This window comes from Pantherophis guttatus, chromosome 6 (assembly GCF_059756535.1).
Source record: "Pantherophis guttatus breed Tessera chromosome 6, ASM5975653v1, whole genome shotgun sequence".
NCBI lineage: Eukaryota > Metazoa > Chordata > Lepidosauria > Squamata > Colubridae > Pantherophis > Pantherophis guttatus.
This window is the reverse complement of record NC_142068.1, coordinates 87,672,911-87,694,126: the sequence shown is the minus strand read 5'-3', so window position 1 is coordinate 87,694,126 and position 21,216 is coordinate 87,672,911. Positions and strand designations below refer to the sequence as shown.

At 40.7% G+C, this 21,216-nt stretch overlaps 1 protein-coding gene across 4 annotated transcripts in view; it reads left to right on the top strand.

Annotated features, from left to right (window-relative positions):
- The window catches only part of LOC117669190 (uncharacterized), a 36,823-nt gene extending 22,333 nt beyond the window's left edge, over positions 1 to 14,490 (top strand). For all 4 annotated transcript variants that reach the window (XM_034423437.2, XM_060693701.2, XM_034423438.2 and 1 more), the window contains 4 exons: positions 4,042 to 4,167; positions 7,477 to 7,644; positions 9,114 to 9,171; positions 12,455 to 14,490. In XM_034423437.2, the coding sequence (XP_034279328.1) occupies positions 4,042 to 4,167; positions 7,477 to 7,644; positions 9,114 to 9,171; positions 12,455 to 12,553 (451 nt within the window). In that variant the 3' untranslated portion in view covers positions 12,554 to 14,490. The remainder of the gene's footprint in view (positions 1 to 4,041; positions 4,168 to 7,476; positions 7,645 to 9,113; positions 9,172 to 12,454) is intronic.
- Positions 14,491 to 21,216: the final 6,726 nt, after the last annotated feature.

Below are 21,216 nucleotides of genomic sequence, written 5' to 3'. Positions count from 1 at the left end.
AAGGATGCACTGTGTTCCTACTAAACACAAAGTCCCTTCTAGTTATGCAGGAAAACCTTATATTTTAAAGATGGATGTGCCATTTATGGTTAGTTGCACCCTCTTTATGGAATTACCCCTTTAAACTTGAATATCCTATGTCAGAAGGGGATGCAGTGGCTCAGTAGCTAAGACGCTGAGCTTGTCGATCGAAAGATCGGCAGTTCAGCGGTTCGAATCCCTAGTGCCGTGTAACGGGGTGAGCTCCCGTTACTTGTCTCAGCTTCTGCCAACCTAACAGTTCAAAAGCACATAAAAATGCAAGTAGAAAAATAGGGACCACTTTGGTGGGAAGGTAACAGTGTTCTGTATGCCTTTTGCGTTTAGTCATGCCGGCCACATGACCATGAGTGCTGGCTATTCAGCTTTGAAACCGAGATGAGCACCGGCCCCTAGAGTCGGGAACGACTAGCACATATGTGCGAGGAGAACCTTTACCTTTATCCCACATTGGAGTTCCAGTTCTGAACTTCTTTAACAGATGTGAGTGCAATTCCTTTGTAATTTAGCTGCAAGCCATCTGTGCTTATACATGAAGACCATCTCTTTAAGCTCAGACCACAGAGCTTTAAGAAAAGAAGGAAATGAAGTGATTCAAATGGCTTAATTTTTTTCCAACTGGAATTAAAATCCAGTGCAGCTGCAAGACATCAGGTCAAGGTGTGCCATGGGCTTCCAGCCATCCCACTGCAACCCATTTTGAATTTATGGCACCTACTCCAAGTATTTGGGCAGTCTAAAATATTGATTGGGATTTATATTTTGGGGCGGCTAAAGTGGAGCAAGGGGCCCCATTCAGAAAGGTGTGGTATTTGCAGTGTTACCAGTGTGTAAGCTCTACTCCTCGGAGTAAAACTAAATGCCGTGGACCTTGAAAGTTGACATCCTGAGTGGCATCCCACCTCCTCCAAATTTGAAAAAAAACAAAACGTTTAGCAAGTCAGCCAGCCACCAGGTCTTACACAAAGTCTAGCTGAGTTGTGAAAAACGTACCTATCACATCAAAAAGACTATTGGAAAATGAAGTTGATTCCCCACCCAGCCCAGCAGAACAGGAAAAAAGAATTTACTCAGGAGAAGATCTTACACAGTACAGGCAAATTACCTGTGGGGTGGGGGGTGGGGAGGCACTCACAAAGGAATCCGTCCTCTTTTGTAAGCAAACACCAGCAAAGGCCATTGGGATACACATTCCATTGCAACATAACAAAGATTAGATTATGGAACAATGCAAGACAAACTAACAGTGCAGTTTGTCAAGTCTGATGGTCATGTGGTGGCATAGAGAGAACTATTTTTACTAGTTTACTCAAACTCTGGAAAAATCCTTTCGTATAAAGCCAGTTTCTCTTCCTTTCTGCATATGCCATCTAGATAAATGGATTTAAAAGTACATCCCCCCCCACTCTCGGCAGTCCTTGGATTAGTTGATTATTTATTTAGTGGCTGGATGGCAATTTAATAGAACCATTTTTTTTTATTTTAAAAACAAAACTTTATTCAACATATAAAAAGTAAAATGTTATATCATGTATATACAAGATACATATATTAATACAAACGACAATACATAAAAAGAAAAAGTGACTTTGGTTTCACGTCCATTATCTTATTAACGGTGCATATTTGTTAATTATTGTTACTGTACAGAATTTTACATTTACTCTCATTTCTACAAGTTATCCAATTATACCACCTATTCCACGGTATATAACTTTTTGAGTCTACCTTATCCTTCATTTCAAATGTTAGTTTGTCCATTTCCGCACAATTATAGATCTTTTGGATTATCAATTGGTCTGCTGGCAGTTGATCAGTTTTCCAATATTACACAAGCGCCAATTTGGCTGCAGTGACTATGTGTAATATTAAGTACTTTATTTCTTTCTTAGTTTTCTTTAATCATCCCTAGTAGGAAAATCTCTGGTTTGAGTTCTATTTTTTCCGATGTTATTTCTATTAACCAAATTCTTATTTTTTCCCAATATTTCCTAATTTTGGGGCAAAGCCACCAGACGTGGAAGAAGGTGCCTGTGTAAACAGTGTAAACATTTTTTTTTAAATGCTTCATCTTAAGCTTGTCTCTTTTGAGATTTTTTTCACCATCCAAAGTCTAGTTTTGCCCCCTTACTTTGAATTTGAAAATGGGATTGCTCTTTGCTTTTTCATATTCAGTAGTAAATCCCAGATTTTGGACACATTCTGTAAATTGGTCCATTTGATGTATGCTGGTTCAAAAATTGTTGCCGTAGGAAGAACTATTTCACCAGCGATGGGTTTCCAATATTCTTACCACTGGTTCACCGCATGTGCGCCTTCCGCGCATTCGCCTGGCCTCAAAAATATGCCTAAATACCACTAGATGGCACTGCAGGCTAGTTCAGTCAATCAAGCCAAGCATTTTCAACAAAAATCTTTTCCGCTTTCAATTCTGTTCAAACTTTAATCACAATTGTTTACAACTATTTCATCTCTTTGTATAAAAAGGTTCAATCTTCTCAAATTTGGTTAGTCCAAATTTTTAAAAGAATTCCCAAGTTCTTTCATTTCTCCTCCAAAAAAGAAAGTTTATTTTGGCTTTGTTACTTTCATTTTCCTCACCGCCCAGTATCGGATGTGAGAGCCGAATACACTCCCGCTCTCACTCTTCTCTCTCAGCCTCTTTTCCACACTATTTGCGTACAAGTGGAAATGAAGGGAAATGTTTTTTTTCCAAAAAGAGAAATTTTCTCACCTCGATGACACACATTGTCATCTTATTCTTTCAACTGTGGCCACCCCAGCTTCTTAGCGACTTCTAAGGTCGCTTTCTCCACCGCCCAGTTTGAGGAGCTTCTCCAGATCAACCAGGGAGTTTGTGATCCCCTTATGTTGGTTTGTCTATGCTCCTCTTGTACGTCTTCCTACAGGAAGACTTAGGTCGACTCCTGGGCAATGGAGATATCAAAGGATCTTTAGGAGCATCCAAAGAGTCTGTTGTACTGCCGCGATGCTGGCCATGCCTTCTGCTTATGTGTCTGGCCTCAAAAATGTGCGTAAATAGGCCATCATAGAGTGTGGGCAGGCTCACCCACCCGCAATCTCTGCTACCAGTTCATCCGAACCGGTATGAACTGGTGGAATACCACCTCTGTATTTCACCCAGTTAAAGGTTACAGGAATGGGAGTTTTAGTAGTACATAGATTACAGAAAAGAGATGAGACTTACTGTCAGGATTCCAAGTAACACCCCCAACAAAAGAAGACTCCGAGGCTTGAATTTCCTCAAAGTTCATTTAGTGACTGTTCAAAGTTACAACATCACCGAAAATGACCGTTTTTGACACGGCCATTGAAGCATCCCCATGGTCATGTGATCGAAGTTCAGATACTTAGCAACTGACTCATATTTATGATGGTTGCAGTGCCCCAGGGGTCCCGTGATCCCCTTTTGCGACCTTCCAACAAGTCGATGGAAAAGTTTCACTTAACCACTGGGTTACTGACTTAAAAGCTGCAGAGGATTCGCTTAGCAACCATGGCAAGGAAGGTCATAAAATGGGCCAACATTCACTGAACAAAGGTCTCACTTAGCAACAGAAATGTTGGGTTCCATGAGGGTCTGCCCCAGTGGTGGGGGTGGCATGGGAAGGATACTGTAAAATCTCCATTCCCTCCCCAGTCCAGGAGAATATTATTGCAAAATCTCCATTTCCTCCCAATCAGCTGAGACTCAGGAGGCAGAAAATAGATGGGGGCAGGGCCAGTCAGAATTTTTACTAGCAGTTCTCCAAACTACTCAAAATTTCCGCTACCGGTTCTCCAGAACTGGTCAGAACTTGCTGAACCCCATCTCTGGTCTGCCCGTATTGGGCATGACAAAGATTGGCCTTTCCAATTCACTTACTCTGTTCAGTGCAATATATTTGAATCATTAAGAAATAAAGTGTTCGTATTTGCATGGGAGGAGGGCTGGGGCAGAAGCCCCTCTGTTTGACCCTGCTGATCTTTCCCCATCTTCAGAGAAGAAGACATCTTGATTTCTATGCTGAGGTTGCTGGAATACGAACGTGTGGCTGTTGATGCAGAAGGAGCCATTGCGCTGGCTGCTCTCGTGTCTGGGAAACTGCCAGAATTAAAGGGCAAAAGGTATAAAACTTACCCGAAAGCTCAGTTTTGTATATTTATTGGACTGGAAAAAAAGACCACCCAGGGAATTTCAAGGTTCTAACATAGACTGCAGAATTGCAAAACCACCCCGAGAGAGTTGACATTGACTCAATGGAGAATGATCTTCCTCCTCCAATTTGGTTGGCAACTCCTAGTTGACCTTGGCTGGTCTTGTAAGCCTAGCAGAGCCAGTTCTGGCCAGGTTTTGGTTAAGAGATTACCAAGACAAGGGAAAAAGTATTTCCTTAGTCTCACCAGAGAAACTGCTTGGACATGCCCAAGCAGCTGTCGAACTCAGCAACCAGAAAGGAAAGGGGGACGTTTATCTCCAAGTCAAAAGAAATGCGGGGGGGGCTGGACTAGAAGACCTCCAAAGTCCCTTCCAACTCTGTTCTGTTAAATGTATCTCCTGCTTCTAACTGCTCCTCCTCTTGGAAGCTGATGAAAGAAAGCTAGTGGAGGGGCAGAAGGCTAATCTTTCTCAGATTTCTCTTAATTCCATAAAATGAAGCTCAATGAAATGTCTGATTTTAGGACATTGTAGTTGTCCACCTGAGGGGATATTCCAAAACCATAATTGATGAATTGGAGCTGCTTCTTCATGGCTTCTGATGAATGACTTGGGAAGTGGCTGGGAGGGGGACAGTACTGTACGGAGCTCCTTCTTTATCATCCCTGTCTTCCAGAAATGGTCAGCATGTTGTCATAGAACTGTTAAGACTTAGGCTTCCCCAGCAGCACGGAGCCGAGTCCTTGTCCCGATAAACCCCTTTTTTCAGGGTGAATTTACAGTGAATTTCTCTCCAGCAAAGTCTTTCCTCTCCCACAGTTGTTCAAGATAGTTCACAATTACTGACCTTTATCAGGCTTGGAGAGTGGCCAGGCCGATATCTTTCCGATGCCGCAATACTTGGCAAAAATGCAGGAATGAACTAATTGTCTCCTGCAAACACCCCTTACCTTTTGCATCTCTTTTATTCCCTATGGGAGGGGCTCTTCATTGTCCATTTGTGGCCTTACTCCCAAGTCGATCCTTGTTCCTTAGCTGTTCATCTGGCAACTCTGTGCATGCGCACACTGGGAACAGGCTCCAGCTGTTTGTCTGCCTCACTGATATCTGACTCCAAAGGCAGCTGATACCTGTCATAAGGCCCTCGCCCCATCTCTGCCTCCAACACAGACCACTCATCAGAGCCTTCCCCAGACTCCAGGACTGGCCCATGTTCCTCCCCAACCTCCCCACTGTCCAAATCTGCTGCCAGCTCCGCTGGTCACTGGTGGGCCACAACAAGAACCTCTTTATTGTCCGGGGACCACTTCAGGCTTTTGATAGATAGGGCAGCTACTCCTTCAGCATTGAGTTCTGCCAGATAGAGATGGACTCTGTGGATCCATCTCTGCTGGGATGGGAACTGCAGGAACACAGGAGTCTGGAACAAGAGGACCTGTCAGTGGAAACAATTGTCCAACTGGCGCTCCCATCTCTACTGTTGGAATCTTGGGATCCAGAGGGACCAAGATTCTTTTACCCTACATTTGATATAACCAGCAGTTAATTCCCTGCCTCAGCTCCAGGATGAGGGGTACAAGAACTCCACCTGTACCTCCTCCAGCAGTCACCATGAGAAGGCGCCCAGGCCATGTAACTCAACTGTAAGAGTCATGATTACTCCCTTTGATTTGGGATAATTTTAAAATCCAATTTGGAAATAGGAAGTCCATCTGCTACTTCAGTTCAGGAATAAATTTTTGAGTGTATATTTACTACACTCAGCAGGTGTAGTCATTAATGGAACTTACATCTACATGGAGGGAAGCATGCAATGGGGTACCTAAAGGTTCCGTCTTACATCCAGTGCTCTTCAATATCCTCAAAGTTATCTAGATGAGGGGATAGAAGTTTGCCTCCCAGTGTTGTGGTTGCTCCATCGCTGGAAGTTTACAAGGAAAGGTTGGACAATCATTTGTCCAGGATGGTAAAAGCTCTTCCTACGTGGCCATGGGTTGGACTAGAAGACCTCCAAGGTCCCTTCCAATTCTATTATTCTGTGCTTTATGTTCTAGACATGATGGTTTAGTTTTATCATTATTTTGGATGCTGTTTGTTAGAAATCCTTTAAAAATCCCTTATAGGAGTTCTTAACGATTTTTGTCCCCTTTGAAAATCTGATGAAACCAATGGATCATTCTGAAAATATACCTAATTATATGGTATAGAATAAAATAATAAAAATGACATTGTCATTGTTATCCCTGTCCAAGTTTACATGGAACCTTGAAATTTACCCTACCCTACTTTGTAATGCTGGAGATGAAGGATGAATTAAATCCTTGGATTGTCTTAATACCATGGTGAAGTGAACATATGTTGTGGGGGGGGGGAATGCTGCAAATGCTTCCTACATTTTCCCATCCCTGACTTAGTGGCAGGTGGGTCAGATGGTTCTAAAATTAGCAAGTACTACTTGGCCGTATCCACCAGGAACTTCAAGGGGGAGTATGCAGATGTGACAATGAAGTAGTTTCTGTTTTGTCCCATTTGGCCATGTATTGAGGAAGCAGAAAGGCAGGTGTATGAAGAAAAAAAAAAACACCCTAATATAATTCCTAAGTAGAAATTTTACCCTGAAAAGGAGTTGCTGTACAGACTTCCTTGACTTTGGAAGTTCAGCAGATGATATCCTTCACCTCCTTGCTAGGTTGACATCTTCACCCCACCAGGTGGTGTTTAGAAAAATAATAAGGTGGAACCAAACATGTGTTGGTTTTCTTTATAAATTTTCCTCCCCCCCAAAAATGGGTGAAGGACTATCCTACCCTGAGCTTGGAATGAGACAAGAGAAAGAGAGATTTTAGTCCATTCCACTCTGGAGAACTTTGTTCTCCAAAATCTCCTGCTTTATTGGCTTCAGCTTGTCCAAGATTCATTCAAAGGAATGAAAATCAGGAACTCATTTTTACTGGGAGACTAGTTTTCCCCAGGCTTGTATTCTTCTGGTAGTTGCGCCCACATAACAGGATGATGGAAATTATAATCCAAGAAATGGATTATTATATATTTAGAATGTAGAAGAATGGAAGGAGCTGAGCAGATATGGAGACAAAGGCCTACAAATCTTGAAGGCTTGTAAAACAGGCATCTACTAGAAGGCTCTTGTTAGAGATGGCCAACGGGAAACCCTATGGCATATTTTAATCCTTGATCCTATTAAATCTATCAAACAAGTTATGAAAGATGTTCTCCTAAAGGGAAAAATGGTTTGTTTAATTTTCTCCCCCTTGTTTCAGAGTGGCTGTGGCTGTGAGCAATGGAAACATGGAACTCCCTCTGATGAGGCAGTGCATGGATCAGGCCCTTACTCTTGATAACAGAGTGTGCAAATTTACTGTCATGACTGTTGACTGCCCAGGAGAGATTTCAAAGCTACTGGAGACCTTAGCTCGTGAGGAGGCAAGGTAGTCTAAACGTGATTTGACTTTGACGGGGACCATAATCTACCGATTATGTACAGTAGGTTGAAACGATTAAATAACATAAGAGAATATTTACTGTTATCGCCAGTGAATACCTACTTGGATGTGTCCATATAGTCACCAGGGCCCGAAGTTGCCTTAATTCCTTGTCATATTTGGTGGAGACCTTGATGTGGTAGGAAGCCAAGTTTTGCCCTTGAAAAATCCACCAGATCTAGAATACACGTATGCGTAGAAAACTTATTTATCTGTTAGATTTATTTGCCTCCTATCTTGCCATGGGGCTACTTTATTGTTTGGCTTACAACAATAAAAAGGGGGGGGGAATGAAAGGTGTATAAACAGAAGTAAAATAATAGAACAATAAAACAAACCATCAACAAAGGTAGACAACAAGAATACCTTGGTATGATAATCAACAAGATGGATGGGTGGAGAGCAGGGAGGAAGGAAAGAGGTGAAATCTGCCATCAATCCAGCAGACACCTCCAATGTGGAACTCCCCCCATTATAACCCAAGACCAGCCAGGAGAGCCAGGTCTTCAGGTTCTTGTGAAAAGACAGGAGGATGGGGGTGGATCTTACCTTAGTGGGTAAGATGCTCCACAAGACAAGTGCTACAGCAGAGAAGGCTCCTCTTCCCAGTAGTCAGACCTCTTTGACCAATGGATCCAAAATAGGCCCTCTCAGCCAGCACAGGTAGGACACCAGAAAGGACAATTTGTATCCAAAGAAGAAAAGGTCACTTCATTTATTTGCCCTAGCTCCCAGTCACTAATCTAAAAAAGTTTAAGGTGTCCATCCAACATAGCAACTTCATATTTTTTTTAAAAAACCTCTCCATTTCAGAAAAATACACAGAAACCAAGAAATGCTTTGAGAAAATAATCTTACTGTCTAAAAGCAATGGAAAGAGTGTCACACAAGGCTCTCGGCCCGAAGTGGTGGAATTCATTTTTTTTTTACTACTGGTTCTATGGGCATGGCGAAGGATACTGCAAAATCTCCATTCCCTCCCCACTCCTGGGGGGAAGGATATTGCAAAATCTTCATACCTACCCCACTCCAGGGGAAGAATACTGCAAAATCCCCATTCCCACCTCACTCCAGGGGAAGGATACTGCAAAATCCCCATTCCCTCCCCACTCCAGGGGAAGGACACCGCAAAATCCCCATTCCCTCCCCACTCTGGAGCCAGCCAGAGGTGATATTTGCCGGTTCTCCAAACTACTCAAAATTTCTGCTACCGGTTCTCCAGAACCTGTCAGAACCTGCTGAATATCATCCCTGTTTTGGGGTAGACTTTTTTAAAATGTCTTCATTTCCACGATTCTTGATTCAAATTGGCCTTGACTGGTTTGTAGAAGTTCTGCCAAAAACTCCATTACTGCTTCAGGCCTGTGAGACTGAACTAGCTACAACCTTACATTAAAAGAATCTCTTTGTTCCAGAATCTTGAACATCAGACAAGAACAGCCATACATGAGATCTGATTTGTTCACCAATGAGGTAAGCAAGGGAGGAGAAAGCTCCATGAAATTCTGTTTTAACTGAGCTGTGCCAAGTTCTGCATATAATACTTTTTGAGCTGCGCAGGGAGTCCAATTTCTAGCAATTCAGTTAAAGAGCTTTGCATTCAAGATGGGAAACCTGAAAGCTCCATGAAGCCTTCTTAATATATATTACAGGCTCCATCCACGACCAGTGATGGATGGTATTTGGCTTGTAAATTGATTGGAGGTGCCTTTTTAATATGTAATTTTTTTTTGCTGAGAATGTTTTACATAAGATTAAAACTATGGAAATGTCAAAGGTGAGAAAGAAAAACAGAAATAAAAGTGAAAAAGTCAAAGTCAAGGAAAGAGGGAAAAGGAAGGAAAAGGAACAATATCTAAAGCAATCTCTCATGTTTTTTTTTTTTAAAAGCAGTTAACAAACCAAAGAACAAGAGAACCATCTTCACCCATCCAAATTACATATCTTGGTCCCCTTCTTCCCATAAATAATCCTTTTTCATCAGTCAACCCTGAAAATATCCATTTGGTTTTATCCAGCTTTAGCAAAAGAGTCCATATAGGCTTTCTAGCCTTCTATAAAAATAGTTATTTTCCCTTTCCTAATTGGGTAAGACAATTTAGCCATTTCAGCAAGTTCTAACATCTTACAGTCTACTCCATTGTGGATATTTCTGTCAGAGTTTGTTGCAACACACACAAGCAGACTATTAAGCAGGATTCAAATGTCTTTATATACATAACACATAAGGCATACAATACCTTTGTAGATTTTTCCACATTGTAGGGAAGAGAAATAGCAAGTGCAGCACAAAATGGAAGCACAAAATGGAGAAGGCAAAATGGAGGAGAGCAAAATGGAGGACAGAGAAGCTAGTGCCCTCAAGCTTATATACAGAATAGTTAAACCATGCCCAGGCTCCAAACTGTCTCTTATGGTCCCATACAACAAATATTATGTTTCAGTTACCAAACAGCCCTCATTGGCTGACCTGTTGCTATGCTGTATTCCAGTTCATGAATATACTCTGGCAATTTCTGTATTTCCTCCCCCTCCCATTTTTATGCATATAGAGTAGCCCTGCTGCAAACAAAACCAATCATCTAGTATAGAGATGGACATCACTTGCCTATAAAGTTGCCAAGAATTGGATACAGCTAAATGGTTAAAACAGCAACAACAGTGTAGATTATTATTCAAATAATTACCATACCATGGTCTGCATTACCATTAATACAAAATCAATCACTCATGAATTTTTTTTTTTAAATTTTAAAAACAAACTTTATTAAACATATAAAAGTAAAATACTATACCATGTATATACAAAATACATATATATTAATACAAACAACATTACATAAAAAGAAAAAGTGACTTTGGTCATAAGTCCGCTATCTTATTAATGGTCCATATTTGTTAATTATTGTTATCATACAGAATTTTACATTTACTCTCATTTCTATGAGTTATCCAATCATACCACCTATTCCACGCTATCTAACATTTTGAGTCTATCTTATCTTTCATTTCAAAAGTTAATTTATCCATTTCCGCACAATTATATATTTTTTGGATTATCAGTTGATCTGTTGGCAGTTAATCAGTTTTCCAATATTGAGCGAGCACCAATCTAGCTGCAGTGACTATGTGTAATATTAAATACTTTATTTCTTTCCTATAGTTTTCTTTAATCATCCCTAGTAGGAAAAGCTCTTGTTTGAGTTCTATTTTTTCCGATGTTATTTCTATTAGCCAAATTCTTATTTTTTCCCAATACGTCTTAATTTTTGGGCAAAGCCACCAGACGTGGAAGAAAGTGCCCTGTGCCTGCTTGCTTCCAGCAAGTTGGACTTAAATTCAAATACATTTTTGCTAATCTCAAAGGGGCCAGATACCATCTATACCACATTTTGTATTGATTCTCTTTATAAACCATTGACTTTGTTATAATATAGTTATTTTCCCACACTTTTTCCAGTCCTCCAATTCTATGTTATGTCCAATATTTCTTGCCCATGCTATCATTTGTCCCTTTACTAATTCCTCTGCCAAATCAAATTCCAATAAATATTTGTAAATTTTTGAAATCAATTTTTCCTCCGTGGCTTCTAAAAGTTGATCCAACCGATTCGTTTTTAATTCAATTCCTCCTTCCTCTTGATCCTTTTTGTATCTTGTTTTTATCTGAAGATAGGGCCACCAGTCTATCTGTATTCCTTGATCTCTGAGTTCTTCTTGTGTTTTTAGTGTTCCCTGGGCATCCAATATTTCATAATATCTTACCATTTTTTGAATTCCTAAGGTATTGGGGTGTATCATCGCCTCCATTGTGGAAAACCACCCAGGAACTTTCATATAGTGTTTACATTTTAATTTCTTGCCATGTATAAATTAATGAATCTCTTAGTATATGATTACAAAAATACCTATGCATTTTGTTCCTGGTGTTCCATAAGAAGGTGTGCCACCCCATCAACAAATCATGTCCCTCCAACTAGAATTTTTTTTTCTAGTTGGGTATCCATAATGGCATTTTCTTTTGGGCTTCATAAGCTTTCTTGAATGCTTGCAAAAACAGGAAGGTGGAGTACGAATTAGATAGTACTAATAGTACAGTAGGTTTCTACTTACTCCCCACTTTGCCACAATTGTACCCCAGCAGTATTGAATTTCTCCCTTGTTCCCAAGATGTTTTTTTTATCCTATCCATCAATGAGGAGGCTTAAAATGTTCTTAAGATACAAATCTGTATTCCCCCCCCTTATTGTTAACACCACGCAGTGAAAACCTCAAAAGTGGTAAATTAGTTAGGCCCCATCCATTTTGTTGGAGAAAAATTAAGGTACTGGATAACTGGGAAAGTGGAAGAATACAGATTGGCAATGATTACAACCCATTAAAATATGGTTATGGAATTCCATAAATTCCTGCCTACCTTTATTTTATGCGGAGTAATTGATTGAGATCAGTAGGGAGTGGCGTGGTGGCCTAGAGGTGGAGTTCTTGCCTCACAATCAGGAGGCTGTGAGTGAGTTTGATCCCAGGTAGCAGCAGGTATTTCTCTCTCTGCGCAGAGAAAATATCTGCTGTGAACTTTGCATAGGCATTAGGAAGGGCAACGGGCAAGTAAACTCTCTGTTCCATTCACTTCGCCCCGACTCTATCTCGATGTGAGGGATTACAGGGTCTTTAAGAGAAAAAGAAAATTTGAGATCAATTGTTTTCTAAAGCCCTGATTTAGTTTACTGAAACGTAATACACTTTTCCTTCCCAGGTGTCCTGTGTGATAGAAACCAGAGACAGAAGCCATACCACTCAATTAAGAAAGATCCTCACAGAACGTTATCCAACGATAATATGGGTGGAACGGTGAAGATGATGACAGCTGATGGGAAGCTCCATTTTTTAAAAAATAATATGGAAAGCAATAATATTGCAAGTAGCATTTCTTCCTAGAACTTGGCGATCCATCAGTGACAGAGTTGATGTATGTTCTCCCCAAGAGGTTGCAATCTAAAAAGAACAATCAATATGGAGTAAATAGCTTTAAGTTTTATTTATTTCATTCAGGAGAGTTTTTGCACAGATCCATAAAAGGCATATGTTAAACTCCAGTTCATAATTCTATCTCCCTCGAGTGTAAGGTGAACCAATAGAGATACAGTACAATGTTACCATAGATGTTCTACTTGATGACAATTCATAATTTCTGGGTCAATCCAATATTGCTGCATCAGTAGTCCATAAAAATTACTAGTTAAATGTTTACTAATCAGTCCACTTAGTTATTTCTGGCACACAGTCTGGGGGGGGAAAGGACCAATCTGTCATCTTCATCTTTTAGGAAAATTGATCTTGCAAATATTTTTTTCCCCAAGTCTGAATTGTTTTTTATCTTTTCTTCATCTAGATCATTTTGGACCTGGCAAGTATTTCCTATTAGGACCCAATCTTGCCATTGCTCAATTTAAAATTTTAGGTTTTTAAAGACCACACTGGGCTACATATTTTGGGTTGGGGGTTTCCTTAGAAGTCTGCTTCTTGGTTGTTGTTTTTTTTAAGTAAAATATATTCGGACCACAAAGCAAGTTGAGTTTGTTCATAGGGAGTCAAATCACGCAGAATTTGCCTTGTGTTTTGCCTTCCTGGTTGGAATTTGCCTTCCTGGTTGGAAGAGAGAATGTTCAAGAAGGAAAATAAATAAGTAAAGATGGCATTCACATGAGGAATCCCACATGTATGTATTCCTGGCAAAAGATTCAGTCACTTGTAATCAACCCACGTTTTGTTTCTCAACACCGAAAGCCACAATTTTGCTTTAATTTCCAAAATCTGCAGGTATCTGAGTTAAGGCTGATGCCTCTTTTGTTTCTTAGTCGGTGGTAGTGGACAGTGGATATTGCCAACACACGGAGTCAATTGCAAGACTTGCTGTTTTATATTTATATATGTGTGCTAATTACAAAGTCACAAACTTAATTACACAAAGTCACCTCTTTCTTAACAGTAAGTCAATCGCTTGCTCCTTCCTCATCTACATTGTTGAACTTGTCACCGTTTCCAGTTTGTAGAGGGACAAGAGACTGAAAAATTTAGTAAGCCTCTCTTGACAGCTCTTGAAAGGTCTAAAGCAGTGGTGAAATCCAAAACTTTTTTACTACCGGTTCTGTGGGCGTGGCAGGGGAAGGATACTGCAAAATCCCCATTCCCTCCCCACTCCTGGGGGAAGAATATTGCAAAATCTCCATTTCCACCTGACTCTGGGGCTAGCCAGAGGTGGTATTTTCCAGTTCTTCAAACTACTCAAAATTTCCACTACCAGATCTCCAGAACCTGTTAGAACCTGCTAGATTTCACCCCTGGTCTAGAGATCACACTTATTTGCAGTATGATCTGAGAATTCCTGAAGAATTCCCCCCCCCTTAAAAATCACTCTTTACCTAAATGATGTTTGGTTACTGCATTTGGTGGGTCCTAAGAAGATGCAAACTGTGTCTATTGAAAATGTTCTCAAGATTTTAACTTTTTTGTTCTTTTTGGTTTCTTAAAAGACCTGTAAAAAGGATGTTTTGGAGCTGAACGGGAACTATAATGTACTTGTTAGATTCTGCCTTTTATATAGGGTTGCAAGGCAGCATAGGTAATTTTTCTTCATAGCAATAATTCTGTCAGATGGGTTATCTGTCAGATGCACTGTAGCTTAGACAGCTCTGGTGAGTCCATTTATTAGGGCCAATGATCCCAATTCCACTTAAAGAAGATAGAAATTAAACATTTGACCAAATAAAATGAAACAAATATCGATTTATTTAGCTATTACTACGTTTTCTTTCTTTATGAGATTTAGAGGCAGCTTGACTGCAGAATGACTCTGGCCAGCTTGCATCAAACAACTGGAAAATGATAATATAAGAAACAATTGGTTACAGCAGGTTTTACAAACAATGAAACAAGACTCAGCTACCTTCAAAGAAACTAAATGTACTCATTGACTAGTAACATCTGTATGTAAAATAAGCTTGACAGATCTGAATTTAGTTAAGAAATGGAATATGAAACCTCTGTAGAAAGTTAGCACTCACCCTTCTCCTAGAAGAATGAAATATTCTAGGAAATATTAAAAAGGCAGAATATTATACCTCCCTGGATGAGAAAAGGAGATACATGCTCTTGGAAAGCAGTCTCCACCTTTGTTAATAGCCCCAAAAAGACTAGGCCATCCTATCTACAAGACAAAAGGCTGAGCCAACTTATCTACAATACAAAAGATCTTCACCCTCAGGGCATAATAGGATTAACACTCTACCCATCTCACCACATTGCACCTGGGAAGATTACAGTCCCAGCAAGCCTGGGACTCAAGACAACCTACACAGTTACCCCTGCATGAGAGTTACCCCCATGAGAGTCTGACAACCAATCAGGATACCTGTACTTACACAGAAACAGGAAGCTCTAAGGCAGGGCCCAAGCGAGGGTATAGATTCTCTGTCTCTCTCTCTGTCTCTGTCTCTCTCTCTGTCTCTCTCTCCCTCTCTCTCTCTCTCTCTCTTTAAAAAAATACCTTAAACTACGTCAGGGTTAGCACTCTCCTATATTGCAAGATGGGTGTTTGGTTTAAATATCTTGGAGGTCTACAAAAGGAACACAGTGTTGGTAGCGAAGCCATTGAATCTCAAGACTGAAATAATGGTCAAGATTGAATGGGATGGACCAAAGTCAACTTTTCAATGTCTTCAAGGAGGCTTCATTTCATAACTTTTATGTCTTCAGTTTGCTTTGCCCGCTAAAAAGATGTAAAAAAAAAAAGATGGTTACCAAGGGAAAGAGGAGAAGGGCATTTAAAAAAGTGCAGTAAAAGTGTCTCTCTCTCTGTCTGTTTTTTTATAATTTCTGTTCCAAATTGTTTCCCATTCCTCTAATTCAATATTGTGCCCTACATTTTTTGCCCAAGCTATCATCACTCCCTTCACTATTTCTTCTGCTTTATCAAATTCCAAAAAAGACTTATACAATTTAGTTATTAATTTTTCGTCCGGGCCAATCAGTAATTTGACTAAATGTTGTGTAACAAGTTCAATCCCATATTCCTCTTTATCCTTTGAATACCGTGATTTTACTTGCATGTAAGGCCACCAATCGATATTTATTTCTTGTGCCTCCAAATCTTGCCTATTTTTAAATTTTCCTTGGCCATCCAAAATTACCCAATATTTAGCCATTTTGTTTATATCCATGACATTTGGATGTATCATCGCCTCCATTGTTGACACACACTCATACATTTTCATATAATACTTTTTCTTAATTTCTTGCCATATTAACATTAAGGCCTCTCTTATTTTATGATGGTGGCCCTTTAGTTCATTGTTGAGTGCATTTATAGCTCTGGGATAAAAACTATTCAGAAGACGTGTGGTCTGAGTTTTAATTGTTCTGTATCTTCTGCCAGAAGGCAACAATCCAAAAGGATTGTAAGCAGGAGGGGAAGAGTCTTTAAGAATGTTGTGCAACTTCCTCAAACAGTGAAATGCAAAGATGTCGTCCAGGGCTGGTAGCTGGAGCCTGATGATATTCTGGGCAGTTTTAATAATTTTCTGTAGAGTTTTTATGTCCACTGCAGAGCTGCTCCCATACCATGCAAGAATGCCGTATTTCAGGACACGCTCAATGGTGCTGCGATAGTAGGACAGGAGTAGATGCTGAGATAGATTTATCTTCCTGAGCATTCTCAGGAAGTACAGACTCTTCTGTGCCTTCTTCACAAGCATATTAGGATTCATAGTACATGAGAAGTCCTCCGAGATATAAATGCCCAGAAACTTAAAACTACCAACCCTCCCCACCTCCTCACCATTTATGTACAATGGTAAATGTACATCTCTCTTCCTCATGAAGTCAATTATAAGTTTTTTAGTTTTTTTTTGTGTTAAGTATAAGATTATTTTCTTTACACCAAAATGTCAGCCCTTGTGCTTCCTTTCTATAAGCAGACTCATTATTCTTATTAATGAGCCCCACCACTGTTGTGTCATCTGTAAATTTAATAGTTATGTTGGTGTTATACAATGGGGTGCAGTTGTCGTACTCTGCTCTCCAAGGTGAATCGCACCATTGAAAACACGACTCGCAGGCAAAGAACGATATTGTAAACGGGATTACTTTTCATTTCTTGGAGTAGTCACACACGAACGTTATTGATAAACATAAAGTCGGCGTTGGGAGTGGCTGCCTCCCAACGCTCTTTATACAAACTCAAAATAAGCCAGGAGCACTAATAGCCAATCGGTTTTGCTTCCGGGTATTGCCCTCTTTTGGGACAGCGGTTGATGCCATTTCCCTACGCTGATCCGGCTGCGGGGTGACCGGCCACCTCCAGACACGGGACTAACACCTGCCCTTCATCATAGTGCACAGCTAAGGTTAGCAGTAACACACCACCACCACCAGAAACCACTGCAGCAACCCTGCTTCTTGAATTCCTTCGTTTGGTGGGGTTTCCCCATGTCAGCAACGGATCCGCAGTGATTCCCCTCCCCACGCTATGTCGAGATGGCTTGACTCTCGACAGCAGTCATGTGTATACAAGGAATAAAGGAAGGATCTTAGTACACAACTCTGAGGGGCTCCTGTGTTTAGTATCAGAGAATGGTGAGATCCCATCCTTACTGACTGTGGCCTATCTGTCAGAAAATCCTTTATCCACAAACCAATCCTCTGATTTATACCCAAATTAGACATTTTAAGAAACAACCTGTTGGGTAAAATGGTGTTAAAGGCAGAGCTATGATCCACAATTAACAACCTTACATATGTTCCCTGTTGTTCCAAATGATTCAATACAGTATGGACAACAATAGATATCAATAGATATTCTATGCAGAGGCCTGATAATAAAGCTTCCAATCTGACAACCCAAAAACCCCATTATTCTTACATTCTTGCAACATTTTCACTCTTGTTCTTGCTCTTTTCCTTTGCCAAACATATTTTAACATTGATTTGTTCAGTTCATCGAAAAACTTTTTGTCTAGTTTTATAGGAATTGTTTGAAACAGAAAAAGAAGTTTTGGCAAGATATTCATTTTTATAGTAGCTATTCTTCCTACCATTGATATTCGCAGGTTCTTCCATTTCTCCAAATCCTGCTTAATTTGTTGCATTTATTTTGTATTATTATCTTATTTAACTGTTGCACATCTTGCTGTTAATTAGATTCCTAGGTATTTTACTTTCTTCACCATCTGAAGGTTTGTCTTCTTAGCCAATTCATTTTTTTGTTTATCTGTGAGGTTTTTAACTAATATTTTGGTTTTTTCTTTATTTACTTTCAATCCTGCAATTTCTATTTTCCTTATTAGTTTGGGGCAGAACCCCACTAGTCCAACATCATTTCACTGCGACGTCAACCAGCATTCCCACTTTTCTTCTACTTCAAACCAGACATAAGCTTTATCAGAAAAATAAGTCCACCATCATTCCCCTGTAAAATATATATTTTTGAGGTATATCAAGAAGTCAAATTACTATCTCATGAGTATTTGTGACCTAGTGAATCACAATAAAATAAAACATGGTGGGTCTAACTACCATGAGGCCATTTTTAGAAGGGAAGGAAACCTCTTTTTGGTTTTTGTCCAAAGACCATACTGGTTTAAAACCTCCAAAGAGACTCCAGTCTCCATGTGGTAGACTTGGTCTCAGCCTGTCCTGTCCAAGGAAATGAAAAGACAGGATGCTCAGCTAATCGTAGCCTCACAGTCTTTATTCCTGATAACAAGCCAGAATCATAGCACACACAGAGTGACAATGAAGTAGTTTCTGAAGTAGTTTTTGCCCCGTTTGGCCATGTATTGAGGAAGGAGAAAGGCAGACGAGAATAAATGATTGCAATGAAAAATAGCCTGTTGACTTTTTAAAGATTTTTGGAGAAGAGAAGCAAACTCATCAAGACCCTGCCTTTCTAGATTTTCCATGCGTCCTCTTGTATCGGAGGTTAACTTTATTTTTGCAGACAGTGACGTGGTTGTCAAAGATTTTAGTTTTGTGAGTTGGTTTTAAAAAAAGAGAACATGCACTCAAATTGGAATTGGACCACTGCACCTCAAATGCTGAGTCCATGAAGTTGGCCGTGGCCCCCGAGTCCACCAGGGCCTGAATCTCCACTGCTCCCTGACCTGGCACGAATACACTTGCTGCTAGCACGAGGTGCTTCACAAAAGCTGTCTGTGGTGGAGATGGTTGGTCTGTTGCCCCTTGAGCCCAACCTATGGAACTCTCTAGGCCAGGCCAGGCCCGTTTCCTGCCACTACTCCCACCATGGCTTTACATGCCTTAGCAGGACACTTGGCCACTGCAATACAGGCAAAGGCCTTCGTGGCACCGCCGATCCTTTTCAGCTTGGGTCAGGCGAAGTCGTGCAGCCCCCAACTGCTTCGGTTCATAAGGCAGAGGTACCGATGGCAGCACTGCCTTAATGGGTACGGGCGTGGCCTCTGTCCGTTATTGTGCCCGTCGCTGCTGAAGCCTTGCGTTGATGCAGAGGCACAGGTGCATGACCAGCTTCATTGATCAAGGTATTCGGTACAGTTTCTTTGATCAAGGGTGTTCGGTGCACACCAGTTCATCCAGGAGCTCCGATGAAAGACCTTCCTGGAACTGGTCCATAAGTGCCACCTCATTCCATTGCAGGTCCTGGCAGACCACCCAGAAGTCCACGATATAGTCAGCAAGAGAGCCACGCCCCTGCCGCAACTCTCTCAATTGCCTGTTAGCCATTTGGACCCTAACAGGGTCCTCAAACATGGCCCTTAGCTGGCGGCAAACCTCAGCATAATTATTCAAAAGCTGGTTGGGCTGGGTCAGCAGGGGCATCGTCCAATGTGCTGCTGATCCCAAAAAATGCTTATAAAAAACCCCACCTTATCCCGGTCAGTGGGGAAGTCCTCAGATCGAAGGCTCATATAAAACTGGCACTCCCAAAAAACACTGGAAATTGGGCCAACGAGCCATTGTCTGCTCAGAGCTGATTCATGGTCACCCAATGTGGTTCAAGGAGCAAGTTAGAGTTGGGATGGGAACAAAATCTGATGACCCAGGGCATGACACAGAGATAACACAAACAGCTGGCAGTTCAAACCACCCCTTTATTGTTCCAAATCTCCCCAAATTTTATTTATTTTATTCGGCTTATATGCCGCCCTATCTCACAATGGACTCAGGGCGGCTCACAACAATAAAACACAAGCCACAATATAAAATAAAGACCAAAATCTAAAAAATTTAAAATTAACCCTTAAAACCAATTAAAACCCCATCATCAGTCCAGGTCAAGGGATTTGAAAAGCCAAATTTTTAATTCCCGGCAGAAGGTGCGAAGGTCAGGAGCTAATCGGAGCTCCAAGGGGAGTTGATTCCAGAGGGTGGGCGCACCGACCGAGAAGGCTCTACCCCTGGGGGCCCCCAGCCGCCACTGTCTAGCCGACGGCACCCTGAGTAGGCCCTCTCTATGGGCGCGAACCGGGCAATGGGATATCGTTGCTGGCTGTAAGTGGTCCGCCAAATATCCTGGTCCTAAACCATGTTGGGCTTTATAGTTCATCACCAGCACCCGACTCTGGGGCTAGCCAGAGGTGGTATTTTCCAGTTCTTCGAACTACTCAAAATTTCCACTACCAGATCTCCAGAACCTGTTAGAACCTGCTAGATTTCACCCCGGATTAGAGATCACACTTATTTGCAGTGTGATCTAAGAATTCCTGAAGAATTCCCCCTCCCCTTAAAAATCACTCTTTACCTAAATGATGTTTGGTTACTGCATTTGGTGGGTCCTAAGAAGATGCAAACTGTGTCTATTGAAAATGTTCTCAAGATTTTAACTTTTTTGTTCTTTTTGGTTTCTTAAAAGACCTGTAAAAAGGATGTTTTGGAGCTGAACGGGAACTATACTGTACTTGTTAGATTCTGCCTTTTATATAGGGTTGCAAGGCAGCATAGGTAATTTTTCTTCATAGCAATAATTCTGTCAGATGGGTTATCTGTCAGATGCACTGTAGCTTAGACAGCTCTGGTGAGTCCGTTTATTAGGGCCAATGACCCCAATTCCACTTAAAGAAGATAGAAATTAAACATTTGACCAAATAAAATGAAACAAATATCGATTTATTTAGCTATTACTACATTTTCTTTCTTTATGAGATTTAGAGGCAGCTTGACTGCAGAATGACTCTGGCCAGCTTGCATCAAACAACTGGAAAATGATAATATAAGAAACAATTGGTTACAGCAGGTTTTAAAAACAATGAAACAAGACTCAGCTACCTTCAAAGAAACTAAATGTACTCATTGACTAGTAACATCTGTATGTAAAATAAGCTTGACAGATCTGAATTTAGTTAAGAAATGGAATATGAAACCTCTGTAGAAAGTTAGCACTCACCCTTCTCCTAGAAGAATGAAATATTCTAGGAAATATTAAAAAGGCAGAATATTATACCTCCCTGGATGAGAAAAGGAGATACATGCTCTTGGAAAGCA